The 21,247-nt window shown below is 46.2% G+C and overlaps 1 protein-coding gene across 2 annotated transcripts in view; it reads right to left on the minus strand.

Moving 5' to 3' along the window:
• RNF40 (ring finger protein 40) overlaps positions 1–21,247 on the minus strand; it is a 57,358-nt gene that overhangs the window by 27,705 nt on the left and 8,406 nt on the right. The window contains exons 5-14 of one of the 2 annotated variants that reach the window (XM_063430950.1): positions 19,596–19,823; positions 19,295–19,413; positions 17,515–17,661; positions 7,478–7,552; positions 6,596–6,715; positions 6,342–6,521; positions 5,891–6,026; positions 5,703–5,815; positions 4,641–4,972; positions 1,583–1,700 (exon numbers count right to left, since the gene is read on the minus strand). In XM_063430950.1, coding sequence (XP_063287020.1) covers positions 1,583–1,700; positions 4,641–4,972; positions 5,703–5,815; positions 5,891–6,026; positions 6,342–6,521; positions 6,596–6,715; positions 7,478–7,552; positions 17,515–17,661; positions 19,295–19,413; positions 19,596–19,823 — 1,568 coding nt within the window. Of the gene's footprint in view, positions 1–1,582; positions 1,701–4,640; positions 4,973–5,693; positions 5,816–5,890; positions 6,027–6,341; positions 6,522–6,595; positions 6,716–7,477; positions 7,553–17,514; positions 17,662–19,294; positions 19,414–19,595; positions 19,824–21,247 lie in introns of both variants that reach the window. The other variant, XM_063430949.1, reaches the window with a different exon arrangement.

A 21,247-nucleotide genomic window follows, 5' to 3' on the forward strand; every position in this document is an offset into this window, starting at 1 on the left:
ATTACAGAGAGTGACACAATCCTACCAGAGAGTGACACAATCCTACCATAGAGCACCATAACAGAGAGTGACACAATCCTACCAGAGAGCACCATTACAGAGAGTGACACAATCCTACCAGAGAGCACCATTATAGAGAGTGACACAATCCTACCAGAGAGCACCATTACAGAGTGACACAATCCTACCAGAGAGCACCATAACAGAGAGTGAAACAATCCTACCAGAGAGCACCATTACAGAGAGTGACACAATCCTACCAGAGAGCACCATTACAGAGAGTGACACAATCCTAGCAGAGAGAGCACCATTACAGAGAGTGACACAATCCTACCAGAGAGCACCATTACAGAGTGACACAATCCTACCAGAGAGCACCATTACAGAGAGCGACACAATCCTACCAGAGAGCACCATTACAGAGTGACACAATCCTACCAGAGAGCGCCATTACAGAGACCGACACAATCCTACCAGAGAGCACTATTACAGAGAGTGACACAATCCTACCAGAGAGCACTATTACAGAGAGTGACACAATCCTACCAGAGAGCACCATTACAGAGTGACACAATCCTACCAGAGAGCACCATTACAGAGAGCGACACAATCCTACCAGAGAGCACCATTACAGAGTGACACAATCCTACCAGAGAGCGCCATTACAGAGACCGACATAATCCTACCAGAGAGAGCGCCATTACAGAGACCGACACAATCCTACCAGAGAGCACCATTACAGAGTGACACAATCCTACCAGAGAGCGCCATTACAGAGACCGACACAATCCTACCAGAGAGCACCATTACAGAGTGACACAATCCTACCAGAGAGCGACACAATCCTACAAGAGAGCACCATTACAGAGAGCGACACAATGCTTCCAAAGAGAGACACAATCCTACCAGAGAGCGCCATTACAGAGAGTGACACAATCCTACCATAGAGCACCATAACAGAGAGAGACACAATCCTACCAGAGAGCGCCATTACAGAGAGTGACACAATCCTACCAGAGAGCGCCATTACAGAGAGTGACACAATCCTACCAGAGAGCACCATAACAGAGAGAGACACAATCCTACCAGAGAGCACCATTAGAGAGAGTGACACAATCCTACCAGAGAGCGCCATTACAGAGAGTGACACAATCCTACCAGAGAGCACCATTAGAGAGTGACACAATCCTACCATAGAGCACCATAACAGAGAGTGACACAATCCTACCAGAGAGCACCGTTACAGAGAGTGACACAATCCTAGCAGAGAGCACCATTACAGAGAGTGACACAATCCTACCAGAGAGTGACACAATCCTACCATAGAGCACCATAACAGAGAGTGACACAATCCTACCAGAGAGCACCATTACAGAGAGTGACACAATCCTACCAGAGAGCACCATTATAGAGAGTGACACAATCCTACCAGAGAGCACCATTACAGAGAGTGACACAATCCTACCAGAGAGCACCATTAGAGAGAGCGACACAATCCTACCAGAGAGAGAAGGAAAGAGAGCAGAAGAATTAGAAAAATAACACATTTCAGAGACAGACGAGGGGCAGCCATCACAGTTACCTCAGCCTTGGTTTTTCTCTCAGCGGCCATCAGCTGCACTTTATCCCTCTGTTCTTTCGGGGCAGATTTGTACATATCTAGAAGCAGCTTCATCTCCTTCTGGCTTTCTTGGGCCTTTCTAGAGCAAAAAAAAAAAAGAAAAAAGTAGTAAGAGAAAAAAAGACAAGCGGCAGGTCATTAGGTAGACAGCAAATGGTCCGTCACCAACGTAGAAGCTGGACAAACAGTAACAGGTAACGTGGGCAAGGGGCGGCACAAGGGGTTGCGCTGTCCGGGGTGGGCGAGAGGTTGTCAGGAAGAGGGGGGGGGGGGTGCTTAAAAGGCAGACATGAGGTGGTGAGGTAAGAAGCAGGCAACAGTTTGCAGGGTAAGCAGTGAGTGATGGGCAACAAACCGAGAATATAAGAGATTGGTGGAGGAACCAATGAGTGATGAAGCATTATAATGGCATAGAATATGGATTGGCTGTGTTTCGGTTAATTCTGGCTAAATACAGATAGCTGCTCTTTCCTGTATTGGGTTGCTGCCTTCTAGCATTAAGAGAAACTGCCAAGCACAGGTTTACTCCCCCACCCTTTCGAAAGGCTAAAAAAAAAACTGAATTTGTTTTCCTTAGAAAGAAGACGTCTCAGAGGGGATATGATTGCACTAAACAAATATACACAGGATCAGTACAAACCGCTACGTGCTAACCTGTTCATTAGCAGGAATATACAACAGGAGACTGGAAGAAAGGCGATTTCACTTACAGCAGAGAAAATGGTTCTTTACAGTAAGAACAATAAGGATGTGGAATTCTTGGTATGAAAAGGTTGTCTTATCAGATTCTATAGATATATTTTTTTTAAAGGCTTGGATGTTTTTTGGACAGAATATTCAAGGATATAATTGATATGCAGCTAAGCAGGTCGCTGATCCAAAGAGAACTCTGATTGCCATTATGGAGTCAAGGAGGAATTTTCCCTTTTTTTGGCATAACTGGAAATGGCTACATTTGTTTACTGCCTTCTTTTGGATCAACAGCATAAAAGAACGGGTTTCAGCGTTAAACTTTACAGACTTTAGTCTTTTCTCAACCTAGAAAGCTATGTAGCTATATATAAAGTTCAATAATAAAGAATTAGACAAGAATCCAATAAGACAACAGTGAGAACATACAACATAATTATATGAGCTTCTGCAAAAACAAGCTTGCATCTCCAATATCAACTGCTTCTTAAAGGGATACTATACGTGTAACGGATCGCCTGGCACCCCGACTGAGTACCTCCGTTAAAGGATGCTCCTAGCGCTTCCTGAGGACTCCAAGCACTCTGGCAGACACCACAATCACCGAACCGAATAAGCATATAAATCCTCTCAAGCATATGAATGCTGTAGACAGTTGAATAGGAACCATACGAATAGGTTTAGACTCCTAGCAGTCAAACTGGAACAACATACAATAAATCCTCCCCCAAGAATGAGACAACACTTCACTTTGAGGGTTAAACAGGAACTCTCTGTACTGGCACATACAGCCTCTTTTATTCCCAACCCCCAAACACATTACAGCCCACAGGGTTTTGCAGAACAACCAATCAATCCGTTCAATACACACAGGCACTCCCACACAAAATCCTCCCCTCTGCCTGTGATATGATTACTGAACACAATGGGTAATCTCATTATCACAGGCAGAGGAATACCGTTCTTACACAATATTTATAACTTCTAAAATATACATGTCAAAAACATAAAACATACATTTTCATAATCAATCCATTCAGGGGAACAACATATAAAAAAATGGCACGAGTCAGACCAGGGGTTCAAAAGTCAGCAAAAGTATTTTTAAAACCCCTGCCAGCATGGCTTTCCGGCCCAAACCAGTTTCACAAGAGTCTGGCAGAGTCCCTGGGACAACACCCTGCTGGAGAACAATGGATCCGGGGGAGGGGAAGAGGTGTCCAAAAAGTTTCAGTATTTCCCTTCACTGTTGTTAAAAGGCCAGCACAGTACAATATGTCCAAATGCAGTTCTTTAAAGGGTCCCATCTTCCCGGGACCATAATCACTGGGCAGGAGGCAAGCAAGCAGTCCCCTCCAGGAAACTGGGGCAGACTCTGGTGCAGGGTTCAGTCCGCTACAATACGCATCAAAACAACTTGAGCTTAAAGGACCACTATAGGCACCCAGATCACTTCAGCTCAATGAAGTGGTCTGGGTGCCAGGTCCCTCTAGTTTTAACCCTGCAGCTGTAAACAGAGAAACTATGTTTACACAAGGGTTAATCCAGCATCTAGTGGCTGCCTCACTGACAGATGCCAGAGGCGCTTCCGACTGTGAAAATCACAGTGAGAAGACACTGGACGTCCATAGGAAAGCATTGAGAAATGCTTTCCTATGGACTGTTTGACTGTGCGCGCTACTCTATCCGCACATGCGCATTCAGTGCGGACGTCGGGAGGAGGAGAGTTCCCCAGCGCCGAGGGGGCCCAGCGCTGGAGAAAGGTAAGTGTTTAACCCCTTCAGCCCCCTTGAGCCCAGCGGGAGTGGTACGGAGGGTAGGGGGAACCTAAAGACCCTATAGTGCCAGTAAAACGAGATTGTTTTCCTGGCACTATAGTGGTCCTTTAATGAAGCTGTTTTAGTTCAATGCTCTGCCATTTTGGAGTTAAATCACTTTGGTCCATGCAGACCTAGTCACACCTCCCCGGTGATTTTCAAATCACAAGAGGCTCCTGCAGGGTCTAGAAGGATATTAACAGAGCAGGAGATAAGAAATTCTAAATAAAACAGAATTTGCAATAAAGGTTAAAGTTTAAACATTAGATCTCTCTTTGGTTGTGTAAGTCACATGCAGGGAGGTGTGGCTAGAGCTGCATAAAGACAGTGATTTAACTCTTAAATTATAGAGTATTGAGCAGTAAGACTGCACAGGCATGATCCACACCAAAACTACTTCACTAAACCTAAGCAATTTTGGTGCCTATGATGTCCCTTTTACATTATAACAAGAAGAAAACCACCTGAACGAATCTGAATTTTCTGATCTGCAACAGCGAGTGTTTACTTACTTGAGCTCTGCTCTCAGCTGTTTGAGTATGTCAGAGTCTTTGCGCTTGGATTCCTCGGTTTTCTGTTTGTCGCGTTCTTTCTCTCTCTCCCGCTCCTTATCACGCTCTCTCTCTGGCTCGCGTTCTCGTATTTTCCCCCTCTCAGACTCCTTCTTAATTTCCTCTTCTTCCTTTTTTACCTCGGGGGTGGTGGGAGTCTCAGAGTCTCGAATTAGGGGCCCCACGGGTTCTTTCTTCACATCTGGTTCCTCTTCCTTCACAACAGCAGCAGTTGTTTCTCCCCCAAACACATTAGCAGGTGGGACTGATGTTCCCCCCATCTGGTACCGCATCTGTCAAGAATTTAGAAGATAAGTACTCTGCAAAATCAGGGCCACTCAGTTCAATCTTTTACCAGAACTCGTCAGGGACCACTCAGTGCTATCTTTTACCAATACTCGTCAGGGCCACTCAGTGCTATCTTTTACCAATACTCGTCAGGGACCACTCAGTGCTATCTTTTACCAAAACTCGTCAGGGACCACTCAGTGCTATCTTTTACCAAAACTCGTCAGGGACCACTCAGTGCTATCTTTTACCAATACTCGTCAGGGACCACTCCGTGCTATCTTTTACCAAAACTCGCCAGGGACCACTCAGTGCTATCTTTTACCAAAACTCGTCAGGGACCACTCAGTGCTATCTTTTACCAGAAAAAGTCAGGACCACTCAGTGCTATCTTTTACCAGAACTCGTCAGGGACCACTCAGTGCTATCTTTTACCAAAACTCGTCAGGGACCACTCAGTTCTATCTTTTACCAGAACTCATCATTGACCATTCAGTGCTATCTTTTACCAGAATATGGCAGGGGGAAGCTCAATGCTACCATTTACCACTACAGAGCAGGGAACACTCAGTCATGTCCTATACATCACAAGACAGGGACCACTACATTCTGATCTTTACCACATTACACTGGGCCAGCATGCTTAACACTATATTGAGAACATCATCTTTAATGTCTTCCGGTATCTTCCCACTGCTCATTCAATCTAACAAGTCCCTCTCTCACCTTGCTCACCTCTCCTTGGGCATCTCGCACCTTGCGTTTGTACCTCTGGACATCCCCTTTGAGCTGGTGGTTGTGGTTTTGGAGACTACCAATAAGATGACGCATCTCCCGATTAATGGGACCTGCAAAGCATTTAGGGAATAAATTCATACAGTTACAAATTATCTTCTATTCCCCTTGGAATGCTTTCCTCTTACCAGCTTGTTCATTGGCAGCAAGATTCTGTTCAAACTCAATCCTTAGCATTTCATACTCTTTGCGCACTTGAGCAAGTGTGTCCTCAAGCTGGATAACTTCTGTGCGAAGCTTCTTCTGGACAGAGAGTTCTTCACTCTGCAACAATAGCCAGGCACAATAAACAATCCAGTTGGCATTATTCTACAATGCAACCTTCCCAATCTACTCTACAACCCACCACACAAGGACACTAATGATATCCATTCTGTGATCCACCACCTCAGGACACCAACGCTACCCACGATATTAACTCTAGAACCCACCAACCAAGGACATTGACGCGATCTACTGTGTGACCCACCATCTCAAACACTGACACTATCCATTCTTATATATTCTGAGACCCTGAGCCCCCAATATTTGGACTATCCAAGCCCTGGTGCACCTAGCAGCCTCTCCTGCAGACTGTACCTCCATGCGCTCGATCTGCCGCAGGTGGCTGTTCTTTGTGCTGAGCAGAAGGGCGCGAGCTTCATCCAACTGTGTCTTCACCTGCAGAGATTCGTTGTAAAGGACCGAGAACTGAGACTGCAGACAGCGAAAATCCTGCGTGCTACGTACAGCTTCCTCTGGAAGGGTTCTCAGGTCCAGCTGGAGAAATAGACAAAGGGTGAGATGGAGAAGTACCCGACTGACAGAGTTTAGGTTTCCTGGAGGTACACTACCTTGAGCTTCTCTTTCAGCCGGACAGCAGATTGCAGCTCATTTTGCAGCTTCTCAAGCTCACACATGCGACTATTGGCCAGCTCCTGGTTCTGCTCAAGCTCTGCGTTCAACATCTCAAACTGCAGGACAAAACATCACCATCAGCAACAGACGTACATATATAAACAGAGGGGGAGACAGATAGACAGACCGCAAAGGAAACAAACGCATAAGCAATGAACAAGAGAGAGACACAAAGACAAATATAAAGAGAGAGGGTCAGAAAATGAGACAGATGCAAACATAGAACAAAAGAGACAAAGAAAAACAGAGAGAGAGAGAGAGAGAAGGAGACAGACACAAATAGAGAACAAGAGAGGCACAAAGAAACTCAGAAAAGGAGACAGTCACAAACATAGAACGAGAGAGAGAGCGAGAGAGAGAGAAAGAGACACAAACATAGAACAAGAGAAAGACACAAAGACAATCACACAGAGAGATAGAGAAAGATAAAAAGAGAGACAGATGGGAAAGGAGGCTCACAAATATACACAGAGGGAAAGAGAGATACAATAACAGAAGGACAGACACAGGGAGGAATAAGAGAAATATAGAAACAGACAAACACACAGACAGATTGATGCAGACACACACACACATTGGAAGAAAAAGACAGAAAGCGAGATAAAGTCGGGGCTATTCACTATGAGGAGAATTCTCAGGAATTTAAAGTGAATTTCAAATTTACGAACAAAAAATAGCCAAACTGGAAAATGTTCCAAGTTTTGCAGTTTGTCCCAAAATGTGAGTGAATAACCCTGATTGAAAGAGAGAGGGCCATTAAAAAGAAAGAAAGGGAAGTAAGGCTGACAGCAGAGATAGATAGAGAATGGGGACTTTACTTTCTGTACAGTGAGAGTCGTCTGTCCACCCTGGAATCCCCCCGAGCTGCCCGAGATGTGGTAACCAGAGTTAAGCTGTGAAGACATAAACAATACATGACTTGTCCGGCACACTAACCACCAAACACCCTCACTGAGCAGCTTGCAGGATGGATGTGATCCTGGGAGAAACTCCAGTCCTGAACGTGGAACTCTTTAGCACCAAATATTGTTTGTCCAAAAGCAGCACAGTTTAAATAGTGACACATTCAAAACACAACCTCATATTTCAGCATATCTCTCACTAACTCGTAGCCGAGACGCACATTGAACAATATTGGAAAAGAAAACTAGAGATTTGGCTGAGTTACAGAGTAAAGCACATGAACAGTTACTCGACTGCCACTGCCTGCCCCCCACCAGTATTTTCTTTTCTTTTTTTTTCATTTATAGTGTGTGTCTGCCTGCCTGTGTATGTGTGTGCCTGCCTGTGTATGTGTGTGCCTGCCTGTGTATGTGTGTGCCTGCCTGTGTATGTGTGTGCCTGCCTGTATGTTTTTGTCCATGTTTAGGTTTATCAGTGTCTTAAGAGGCGGATCTTGGTGAAGTTTGGGGGAGCAGTTTGAGGTCACCAAATGTATTTATTGACCTGGAAATGCCCCTGGCGTGGGAGAATGCAGCGGAATTAGATTTAAAGGAACACTATAGTGTTAGGAATATAAACGTGTATGCTGACCATATAGTGACCGCTATAGTGAGCCTATGATGATCTCAAGCACCCGGTCACCATGGCTCCTATGAATTTTCTCCTGGGGCCTGGGATTTGTGAGTCATTTACCTCTGAGGCGAGTGGCGTGTATTGTGGGTGGGCAGCGATTATCTCCCTGCTCTGCTGCGCTTCCTCGTGCGCTGCTTAGTGAGGTCAGGGCCAGAATATGTCATCATATTCATCACTAAGTGGCGTGCGAGGAAGAATACCGCTCCCTCACCACCCGTCTCCTATACGTGCAGCTGCCCACCTCCACCCTCCCCCAACTCAACTACGTTCTAGCCGGTCACCCACTGGAACTCAGGGTAAACCTATCCACTCCAGCTCTCCCAAAGGTAGGGAGGCTGGGTGGAATAAAATTTTATTAAAACAAGCAATAATTTGTGAGTGTGTGTTTGTGTGTCTGCCTTTCATGGTGTGTGTGTCTGGACAAAAAAAAAATAGATTCAAAGCAAATTTGCCAAACCCTGTTTTAGGTGGCCGCCCCCCACCCCACCTTGCCCCCTTTAAATAGGATAAAAATGTGCCTTCGTTCCAGCACTGCACGTGTCTGCCGGGCCCTGACGCTAATCTGCATCCTTGGTGGAGAAAGCATTGGATTGGCTGAGATGAGAAAGCGTGGAGATGGAGCAAAATGCCGTGCTAGCCAATCAGCATCTCCGCAAAGATGCATTGAATCAATCATTTCTATGCGAAAAATTCAGTGCCTCCGCGCTGAACATCAGTGCTTCACATTGTGCAGCACTGACCCAGGAAGTGAGTGTCATTGGAGGGGTCCCTAGGGAGCAATGTAAACACTGCCTTTTCTCCGAAACACAGTGTTTACATGAAAATGCCTGAAGGGACAGGATATTGACACCAGAACAACTACATTAAGCCGTATACTGTACATTAAACTGTATAAAATACATTAAAGGGACACTTTAGTTATCAGAACAACTACAGCTTATTGAATTTGTTCTGGTGAGTATAATCATTCCCTTTAGGCTTTTCAGAGAAAATGCAGTGTTTACAATACAGCCTAGGGATATCTCCACTAGCCACTCCTTAGATGGCTGCTAGAGGTGCTTCCTGGGGCATTGCTGCACAGTGTGACTGACATTCAGTGTCATTGGAGTGCCCACCCTCTGCATGGAGACACTGAACTTTCCTCATTGACTCAATGCATCTCTATGAGGAGATGCTGATTGGCCGCTGTGTTTGACTTGTGCTGGCTCTGCCCCTGATCTTCCTCCTTGACAAGCTCAGCCAATCCTATGGGGAAGCATTGTGATTGGCTGACCGACTCACTGCTGATGGTGTCAGCTGTAAGCAGGCAGATCGGGGCAGAGGCAGCAGCTGCAGACTTGAATACAAGTAAGATTTTACTATATTTAGGGAGGCGGGGTGGCTAAATGGTGGCTTTAACACTATAGGGTCAGGAATACAGGTTTATGTTTATGACCCTATGGTGTTCCTTTAAGCTGTATACTATAAATTAAGCGGTATACTGTACATTAAAGGATCACTCTAGGCACCCAGACAACTTCTGCCCATTGGAGTGGTCTGGGGGCCAACTCCCATCACCCTTAACCCTGCAAGTGTAATTATTGCAGTTTTTATAAACTGCAATAATTACCTTGCAGAGTTAAGTCCTCCTCTAGTGGCTGCCTCATAGGGACTTCCGCGTTCTTAGAACACAAGCGTTTTAAACGATGCTGGACGTCCTCACGCTATGGATGAGGACCTCCAGCGTCGCCGAAATCGCCACAGGAAAGCATTGAATAATGCTTTCCTATGGGCAGGTCTAATGCATGCGTGTGGCCATGGCCGCGCATGTGCATTAGGTCTCCCCGCCGGCTGACATCGGAGTCTGAGCCAGCGCTGAGGGACATCAGCGCTAGATTCCTGCAAGTCACTGAAGGTTATTTAACCCCTTCAGCAACATGGGATGGGGGGTGGGAGGGAGAGGAGCACTGCAGGACTCTGCAGTGCCAGGATAACGAATTGAAGAGTCCCTATAAAAGCTATATATCGTACATTAAGCTGTATACTATACATTAAGCAGTATACTGTAAATTAAACTGTATACCATAAATTAAGCCAGACCTCGTCAAACCCCAGGCGCCAGGTCGCCATGGCGACTAGAAATTTTGCCCTGGCGTCTGGGATTTGTCAGCCTTTTACCTAAAGTGGCCGGCTGGGCAAACAATGAAGCTGTGTAGCCGGCAGCCCATGGGAGCATTAAGGCGTCAGCCCGGGGAGCATTTAGCCGAACCCCCTGTAGGTATGGAGGCGACCAACTCAGGGAGCTTAGTAGCCGGCCGCCTGCGGGAGGTATGGAGGCGGCAGGCTGGGGCAGTGCGCAAAGGAGCAGTCTTCCTGCAGCTCCTCTCTGCTCCCTTGCGCTGTGTAATAATGCCGGGACCCGGAATATGATGTAATTCCGGCCCCACTGCAGACAGTGCGAGGGAGCAGAGAGTACCTGCAGGAATACTGCTCCCTCACGCGCAGGAATATCAGCCCCGCTGGACCCCACTCAGCTATCCCAAAGTTAGGGATGCTGGGTGGATTAGAATTAAATATATAAATGTGTGAGTGTTAGAGAAAGTGTGTGTGTGTGTGTGTGTATGTATACGCTTAAGCTGTATACGTACATTAAGCTGTATATTATACATTATTATTATTACTGCCAATTATATAACGCCAACAGATTCAGTAGCGCTTTACAATATTATGAGAGGGGGGGATTTAACTATAAATAGGACAATTACAAGACAACTTACAGAAACGATAGGTTGAATAGAACCCTGCTCAAACGATCTTACAGTCTGTAAAACACATTAGGACAGGAAATAGCAATCAAATAAGGTGGGAGTGAGGCAGTGCTGGAGGAGAGAGTAGAGTGCTGCCCTTTAGGAGAGAGCAAGAGACAGGTATGTGAGGTGGAGGTTAGTCTGGGAGGCCATAAGCTTTCCTAGATGGGTTTTAAGGCACTTCTTAAACGATTGAAGACTAGGGAAGAGTCTGATGGCAGTAGGCAGGCTATTCCATAGGAAGGGAGCCACCCGTAAGAAGTCCTGCAAGCGTGAGTTGGCCGTACGGGTACGAGCAGCGGACAGAAGGTGGTCACAGGCAGAGCAGAGAGACTGAGAAGGGACATATCTATGGATCTGTGATGAGATATAAGAGGGGCTAAGATTATTCAGTGCTTTATATGTATGGGTTAGCACTTTGAATTGACTCCTATAGGATACAGGAAGCCAATGTAAGGACTGGCAGAGGGGTTGGGTGTGAGAGGACCGACTAGAGAGGAAAATCAGTCTGGTGGCAGCATTCATTACAGACTGTAGCAGGGCAATACGGCTTTTGGGAAGACCAATTAGGATAGGGTTACAATAATCCATGCAGGAAATTACTAGAGCATGGACAAGGCCCTTGGTAGCACCTTGTGTAAGAAAGGGGCGGATGCGGGCTAGGTTTTTAAAATGAAATCTACAGGATATGGTAACATGCTGGATGTGAGGATCAAAGGTGAGGCCAGGATCACGTATGATGCCAAGCCAGCACGCTTGCAAGGATGGACTGATGTTGGTACCACAAACTTGAAGGGAGAGCGAAAGAGGAGGATCAGTATTAGAAGGAGGAAAGACAAGGAGCTGAGTTTTAGAGAGATTGAGTTTTAGAAAGCAGGAGGACATCCAGTCAGAGATGGAAGAAAGGCAAGCAGTGACGCGTTGCAGGATGGCAGGAGAGATGTCCGGGAAGGAGAGACATATCTGAGTGTCATCAGTGTACAGGTGGTAGTGTAATCCAAAAGAGGTAATAAGTTTGCCAAGAGAGGCAGTATAAAGAGAAAATAGAAGGGGACCAAGGACAGAGCCTTGGGGAACTCCAACCGAGACAGGGCGAGGGGAGGAGGTGTCATTAGAAAAGGAGACACTGAATGAGCGTTGGGAGACATAGGAGGAGGATAGAGTCACAAAGACAAAGGGATTGAAGAGTTTGAAGATGGAGAGCACCATCAACGGTGTCAAAGGCAGCTGAGAGGTCAAGAGGAATTAGTATGGAGTTGTCGCCTTTGGATTTAGCTGCGATTAGGTCGTTAGTAACTTTGATAAGCGCAGTCTCAGTATAGTAGAGAGGGCGGAAGTCAGATTGAAGAGGGTCAAGGAGAGAGTTGGAATTATACATTAAGCTGTATAACGTACATTAAGCTGTATACCGTACATTAAAGGGGACACTCCAGGCACCCAGACCACTTCAGCTCATTGGAGTGGTCTGGGTGCCTTGCCTCTCTCCCCTTAGCCCTGTTAGTCAAAACACTTTGGTTTTGGAGAAACCGCAGTGTTTTGATTACAGGGCTAATTCCCCCTCTAGCTGCTGTCACTCAGACAGCCGCTAGATCAGGGGTAGGCAACCTTTTAGTTGTACTGTGCCAAAACAAGATCTTGTGGTGTGCCAGCCTTATTTTTTTTAAATTGAGGTGTGTTACCCTTGAATGTGGGCTGTGTATGAGGGCTGCTTGTGGCATTGTGTGTGGATGATATGTCACATAGTGTGTTTTGGTGGTTTGTGTATGAGGCTGCTTGAGGTATTGCATGTGAGGCTGCTTTTTAGGTTGTGTGTGTGTATTATTGTCAGTGGTTTTGTGGGGTCTGTGTGTGTGGGGGTTTGTGCGTGGGATGTTTGCACGATTTGTATAAGGTGCAAGCTTATTCTGCAGCTCTGTGTATATCTAGAAGTGAGGGTGGCTTCGTTGGGGCCAGGCTGGCTAGGTACAGGTCAAGGGCAGGAACTGTGATAGCTGCTGTGGGCTCCTCTACTTCATTGTGGATTCCCGTTCACAAATGCTGGGTATCTAAGTGCTGCAATATGTAAATTGAGATTTGTCCCTCACCAACTTTTTGCACTAGCAGATATTTGAAGTTTCACTAGGACTCCTAATAGGCCAGAGCCTGTTTGGCTCTAGCAGCCTTGAGTGCCGTGCAAAGGCACCTGCAATGCCATGCTTGGCACACGTGACGGAGGTTGCTGACCCCTGTGCTAGATGATGCTTTCTGCTTCTTAGAACACGAAAAGTGTTTTAAATTACGCTGGACGTCCTCAAGCTCTGCATGAGGACCTCCAGCGTCGCCGGAATCCTTATAGGAAAGCATTGAATATGCTTTCCTAAGGGGAGATCTAATGCTAGTGTGGCCATTTCCGTGTGTAACAGAGCTCCCTGTACCCCTGGCTGGGTACCTCCACCAAGGACCACTTCCTAGCTGGAACAGGGGACAAACCGCAGCACTTCTGCCCACACTCGCCGTGGCTTGACTGGGGCCCTGGAACCGCTCCCTCCTGGAACCAAATGGGGAATTCGCTCCAGACACCCCCAGGCACTGGACGACACTCAGTCCTGGGAGCTTCAGTCCTTACAAGGACTTTCCTCGTTGAATTCCCTGCAAGCTGGAACAGCAGACACAGGAGTAAATCTTCTTTTCCCTCCAATAACAGGACGACAAACAGTTTTGGAGTGTAAGCAGGAATAGATTTTAATGGTGCCACACTTGGCCTTATATGACAATCCCCATGTAAGGGGTATGCCCACATGGACCTGACGGTTGACTGATTTACAACGTCACAGACCAATGACAATAGAGTTCAATTACACGACACTCCCATATACAACATACAATCCATCCCCTCTGCCTGGGAGATGATTGAGCCAGATACTATATTAACTCAATTATTTCGAGGCAGAAAAAAAACAAAACACATTTCTGTAAAGTCCCAAAAGTACCCCAAAAAACATAATACCCCCCTGATAGCCCTGATCTTGGTGACCAACATATTCAAAAATCACCCAGATAAGTTCAGGGGTTCAGGAATTTCCTGGAAGTAACATTTTGACCGACCGCACGCATGGTCACATGCCCAAAACAGTTCCAGAGAATCAGGCTGTGCGCCCGGTCTACTTCACTGATTTGAAGTAACGTTCAAAATATCGAACGTAGAGAGTTCATAAGGCACTTAGTCTATGTCTCTGGTTCGGGAGCTTATTCCCACCGAACACCGTTCGACTCCCGTTTGAATAGCCAAACATCCATGGAAGGGATTTAGCGTTGTTCGCACTGTTGAGTGTCAGATTTGAGTTCCATGCACTCAACGACCAAATAACGCTCATTTTGCTTGCAGCTAAAAATGGCTGCTGCCACGTGTTCGAATGCCGCTTCGAGAGTTCAGGAATTCGAAGTGCCGATTCGAACCACTTCGGGAGTTCAAAGTGTTACTGTCTAAGTCCAACAAGGCACAAACAGTGGTTTTCCCCAGGGTTTTAACACAGGGTAGGAGCCTGGCAAACAGGCCCCTCCAAGAACCAATGGCAAGGTTACTTTTGCCACACCGCGCATTAGACCCTGCTCATCGAGGGACAGAGGAGGGGGCGGAGCTTCGCCCCAGCACCGAGGGACATCGGCGCTGGGATCAGGTAAGTAAATAAAGGGTTTATAACCCTTTATTTACCCGGGAGGGGAGGCGCGAGGGATCAGTTGAGCCAGGAATACAGCTTCGTATTCCTGGCACTGCAGTATCCATTTAAGTCGTATACTGCACATTAATCTGTATTCAATACGTTAAGGTGTATACCGTAGACCAAGCTATATACCGTACATTAATCTGTATATCACACAGTAAGCCTTATACTGAACATTTAGCTATATATTATACATTAAGTTGTATACCATGCATTAAAGGACCACTCTAGTGCCAGGAAAGCATACTCTTTTTCCTGGCACTAGAGTGCCCTGAGGGTGCCCCCACCCTCAGGGACCCCCTCCCGCCCGGCTCTGGAAAGGGGTAAAAACTTACCTTTTTCCAGCGCTGGGCGGGGAGCTCTCCTCCTCCTCTCTGCCTCCGTTCCTCCCCGTCGGCTGAATGCGCACGCGCGGCAAGAGCTGCGCGCGCATTCAGCCGGTCACATAGGAAAGCATTCATAATGCTTTCCTATGGACGCTTGCATGCTCTCACTGTGATTTTCACAGTGAGAATCACGCAAGCGCCTCTAGCGGCTGTCAGTGAGACAGCCACTAGAGGAAATAGGGGAAGGCTTAACTAATTGATAAACATAGCAGTTTCTCTGAAACTGCTATGTTTATAAAACAATTAGTTAACCCTAGCTGGACCTGGCACCCAGACCACTTCATTAAGCTGAAGTGGTCTGGGTGCCTAGAGTGGTCCTTTAAGCCATATACTGTACAATTTATTTTATTTATAAAATATTTTACCAGGAAAGATACATTGAGATTTCTCTCGTTTTCAAGTATGTCCTGGGTCTATAAAACATTGCATCGATACAATAGGGTACAATAAAATACAAAAACAATATTATATACAATAAATACACAATAAATTTAACATAGAACAGGTAGGAAATATATAATAAACCATAACATGTGCAATCTGTTTTGAGGTATGTAGAGAGGGATTTCTGAAAGGATTTTAGGCTTGGGGAAAATATTAAAGTGTGCGGGAGGTCGTTCCATAATTGCGGCGCTCTGTAGGAAAAGGAGGATCGGGCCACTTTCTTTTTGTATTGAGGTAGACTAAATAAAGTGCTGGTACTGGATCAGAGGTTATAGGAGGTGGAAACAGCCTGGGAGAGCATTCTGCTCAGGTAGGGCAGGATCTTCCCAAAAAAGCTCTTAAACACAAGGCTGGAAAGATGAAGGGTGCGTCTGGATTCCAGCAACAGCCAGTTTAGTTCTTTTAGCATGTCACAATGGTGGGTCCTGTAATTACATTGTAGCACAAATCGTCAGAACGAGTTATACAATGTGTTGAGTTTATTAATGTGTGATTGCGATGCAGATGCATATACTACATCTCCATAATCAATGATTGGCATCAGCATTTGGTGTACAATCTTTTCCTTTACTGTAGGGCTTAGGCAGGATTTGTTTCTGTACAGGGCACCTAGTTTTGGATAAAGTTTAGATGCAAGTTTTTCTATGTGCAGGCCAAAAGATAGATTGGGGTCTAACAACTTACCCAAGAAAGAGTGGACTGCGGTCAGTGTGCAATAAGCCGTATATCGTACATTAAGCTGTATACCGTACATTAAAGGACCACTATAGGCACCCAGACCACTTCAGCTCAATTAAGTGGTCTGGGTGCCAGGTCCATCTAGGGTTAACCCTGCAGCTGTAAACATAGCAGTTTCAGAGAAACTGCTATGTTTACACTAGGGTTAATCCAGCCTCTAGTGGCTGTCTCATTGACAGCCGCTAGAGGCGATTCTCACTGATTTTCACAGTGAGAAGACGCTGCCGTCCATAGGAAAGCATTGAGAAATTATTTCCTATGGACTGATTGAATACACGCATTCGGCAGAGGACGTCGGAAAAGGGAGGAGAGTCCCCAGGGCAGAGGGAGCCTGGTGCTGGAGAAAGGTAACAGTTTAACCCCTTAACTCCTCTTGAGCCCGGCGGGAGGGGGACCCTGAGGGTGGGGGGATCCAAAGACCCTATAGTGCCAGGAAAACGAGTTTGTTTTCCTGGCACTATAGTGGTCCTTTAAGCTGTATACCGTACATTAATCTGTATATAATACAGTAAGCTGTATACCGTACATTAAGCTGTATACCATACATTAAGCTGTATACCGTACATTAAGCTGTATACCGTACATTAAGCTGTATACCGTACATTAAGCTGTATACCGTACATTAAGCTGTATACCGTACATTAAGCTGTATACCGTACATTAAGCTGTATACCGTACATTAAGCTGTATACCGTACATTAAGCTGTATACCGTACATTAAGCTGTATACTCCTCCCCGCACAGAAACTCCTAATCTGTTAAAGCCGGAGGGTGGTGATTGAAGTAAACGTGAGCCAAACACATGGCATACAGTACTGGTTATGTTTAAAGAGCCATCATCTTGAGATCTGCCAGACAGATTTTCAAAAGCAACGATCTCTTCCCAGGAATTGTAATTTTATTATTTCCCGTATTTAGCAAATATGAAATCCTGCAGCTGGCCGTCTCCAGCTTCGCTTCTGTCAATCACTGTCACAAGATCTGCCCTCTGCGCAGACAGAGAGGCATAGTAACAAAATAATGTTTCTGTTTTTTTCTCTTCATTTGCATTGTGTGCCCTGGCTGTGCCTTGTCCTAACTGGATTATAATACAATTTGTTAAATCTTTAAGATAATTGTAAAAGAAAATTGGATATCTCATGAAAAAATATTACACGTTATACCAAAGTCCAGAGAAGTGACAGCTCCCCTTTAAATGAATGCTTCTCTCCTCTCTGACACATACCTGCTCCAGAGCTTCTGCCAAGTGACGGTTGAGTTTCTGCTCATGTTTACGCAGTTTCTCAATATCCCACTGAAGATCTTCAATGCTTCTCTCCATTTCAGAAACTTTGGTCTCAGAGGAAATGACTCGATCCTGCAACTCATGGTGCTGAGATTGGTTAAAAACAAGCAAACATAAAAAAGGATTATTAAAACCGCAGGTGGCCTCTGCTCCAGAATTCCTTCATTACCAATCCTCAATCTGCCTCTGCTCCAGAATTCCTTCATCACCAACCCTCAATCTGCCTCTGCTCCAGAATTCCTTCATCACCAACCCTCAATCTGCCTCTGCTCCAGAATTCCTTCATCACCAACCCTCAATCTGCCTCTGCTCCAGAATTCCTTCATCACCAACCCTCAACCTGCCTCTGCTCCAGAATTCCTTCATCACCAACCCTCAATCTGCCTCTGCTCCAGAATTCCTTCATCACCAACCTTCAATCTGCCTCTGCTCCAGAATTCCTTCATCACCAACCCTCAATCTGCCTCTGCTCCAGAATTCCTTCATCATCAACCCTCAATCTGCCTCTGCTCCAGAATTCCTTCATCACCAACCCGCAATCTGCCTCTGCTCCAGAATTCCTTCATCACCAACCCTCAATCTGGCTCTGCTCCAGATTTCCTTCATCACCAACCCTCAATCTGGCTCTGCTCCAGATTTCCTTCATCACCAACCCTCAATCTGCCTCTGCTCTAGAATTCCTTCACCACAAACCCTCAATCTGCCTCTGCTCCAGAATTCCTTCACCACAAACCCTCAATCTGCCTCTGCTCCAGAATTCCTTCATCACCAACCCTCAATCTGCCTCTGCTCCAGAATTCCTTCACCACCAACCCTCAACCTCCATCTGGCTTCCACTTCCTCAGCACCAACCCTCAACCTTCGTCTCACTTCCTCAGCACCAACCCTCAACCTTCGTCTCACTTCCTCAGCACCAACCCTCAACCTTCGTCTCACTTCCTCAGCACCAACCCTCAACCTTCGTCTCACTTCCTCAGCACCAACCCTCAACCTTCGTCTCACTTCCTCAGCACCAACCCTCAACCTTCGTCTCACTTCCTCAGCACCAACCCTCAACCTTCGTCTCACTTCCTCAGCACCAACCCTCAACCTTCGTCTCACTTCCTCAGCACCAACCCTCAACCTTCGTCTCACCTCCTCACCAACCCTCAACCTCTCACTTCCACTTCCTCAGCACCAACTCTCAACCTGCCACTCACTTGCTCAGCACCAGCCCTCAACCTGCCACTCACTTGCTCAGCACCAGCCCTCAACCTTCGTCTCACTTCCTCAGCACCAACCTTCAACCTACGTCAGGCCTCCACATCCTGAGCACCAACCTTCAACCTACTTCAGGCCTCCACATCTTCAGCACCAACCTTCAACCTACCTCTGGCCCTTACATCCTCAGCACCAACCTCCACATCCTCAGCACCAACCTTCAACCTAGCTCTAGCCTCCACATCCTCAGCACCAACCTTCAACCTGCATCTGGCTTCCACTTCCTCAGCACCAACTCTCAACCTGCCGCTGGCCAACATTTCATTAATTTGCTCGTCATCAATGCTCAAACTACTTCTTTTCTCTACTTTCCCACCAATAATCTTCAGCTTAGGTTAGTCCACCACACCACAAACTTAAAACTGATCTGAAATGCCTCTCCTCTATCAAAAACAATTACAGACACCCTTCAAAGTATAAAACATCATCCACTCATACATCAATCCCCATCTTGTGTCACCTGTAGGGAGATGCGATGGAGCTTCTCCTGTAGGACAGTAGCTAGATCCTGCAATCTGTGGTTTTCGCTTATCAGCTCCTTGTTCAGTGTTCGGAGGGCTTCATCCAGCAGCTCAAACTCTATGGCACAGAGTAGAGGAGGATAATAATAGATTTATAATGGTGGAGACTGCAGGAAGCCTTCTCCTTATAATGGTGCCACCACAGTTTGCAAAACACAAAATGTTCTGATTAGTCCAGAATCTCCCTATTACACACAATGATGTTCACCACTGTCAATATTAGATTCCCTGCCCCCTTACCTCCACTATGGATATGCTCGCACAGTTCTTCCATACGGCGGTGAAGCCGGTTAGACGTTTCCAGTACACAGGACACAGCTCTCTTGCTGAATTCCATGCGTTCCTGCAGGTGCAACTCTATTTCCTCAGTGGTGCTGAAAGCCAGTGTAGCCAGAAAATTCAGCGAGGATTCAGGAAGGTCCCCAGGTGAAGCATGGACTGTAGGAGCACAGGGCGAGGCAGACACATCTATGAAAAGGAGAGGACATGGTTTGTGATTAGTGGTCATTTACGCAAGACAGAAAAATCTGATGTTAAGTCCCTTGCTATGTATGGTAATTTTATTACACAGTGTACACGAATTCTACTTTATATATAATTGTAGCGGAGCGCTAGTCCTAGCAGGGACTCTCCTCCGCTGGTAACTCCAAAATATACTCAGGGACAAGTAGGTTACTACAAGGGAACAGCCAAATAAAGCAAAAGTAGTTCAAGATTCTCAAGACACCTCCCCAGCAACTGGACGACACTCAGCTCTGGGGGTAGAACTCATTTTAATGCAGCCACAGCTGGCCTATTATGCGAATTCCCCTGCTGGCCTATTATGCGAATTCCTCCATATACATATTCCAGGGGCATTCCCCACTGGACCTGAGAGTGGACAGGGTAAAATACAGAATATAATTACATTAGCTCTCCGGTCCAGGACATGTAAAATATTAAACACCCCAAAATATGCATTTCCCCACAAGGTACCCCCTCAAGTACTATATCCTGGATAGCTTGGGTCTGAGCGCCCAAGACATCCGAAAAACGAACACAGCCGAAACGCCACCAGGGTATAGTTTAGACCGACCGCAAACTGCCCAAAACAGTTCCATGGAAATAGGCAGAGCGGTCGGTCTCTTTCGGGAGTACAAAAAGCATATAAAATAACATGGCAATTTGTTCGTGCGCCCATTCGTATGAATCTCTGGTTCTGGAGATTGTTCCCCCTGATTGGCGCTCCGTTCGTATGCTTTCTCACAAAGTAACTGAAGGTGGAAGTCCCAGTTTGTGCCGTTGAGTGTCCAATTTTAGTTCCACGCACTCGACGACCAAGCACCGCTCTCTTTGTTCGTGTCCCAAGATGGCCGCTGCCAGGTGTTTGCCTATACAAATGATGACCACCCAGCCGACCGCTTAGAATGTTCGTGTAGTTGCGGTTTATGGAGGTGTGAACAGTGTTAATGAGAGGCACACTCCATATCTGGGTGGTCTACCGCGGGAACCACTTAGGGGAATGGAATTAGACGAACGGCCAGGTGAAACAGGGGAAAAGCTTAGGTTTCAAACAAAAGGGGAGAATGTCTCACACATGTACGGTAAATCCCAAACATAGGGGACAACGGGAAGGGGGGAAAAAGGGCACAGACAGCCCGGAGCTGGTATAAAAGTATGGTAGCATGGTCTATTCCGCTACAATAATTGGTCATTCTATTACACAGTGTACACAAATTCTATTTTATATATAATTGGTCATTCTACTCTACCCGGATGACATACCAAGAACGGTGGGTTTGGACTCTTCACCACGGACGGACTATCTGACAGCCCCAGCTACTAAGGGGGATATTAAGACCCTAATAAACAATATCCCTGCTTTCTTTAATGCCGATCTGAATATCATCCGG

The sequence above is a fragment of the Pelobates fuscus genome, chromosome 8 (genome assembly GCF_036172605.1).
Source record: "Pelobates fuscus isolate aPelFus1 chromosome 8, aPelFus1.pri, whole genome shotgun sequence".
NCBI classification, from domain to species: domain Eukaryota; kingdom Metazoa; phylum Chordata; class Amphibia; order Anura; family Pelobatidae; genus Pelobates; species Pelobates fuscus.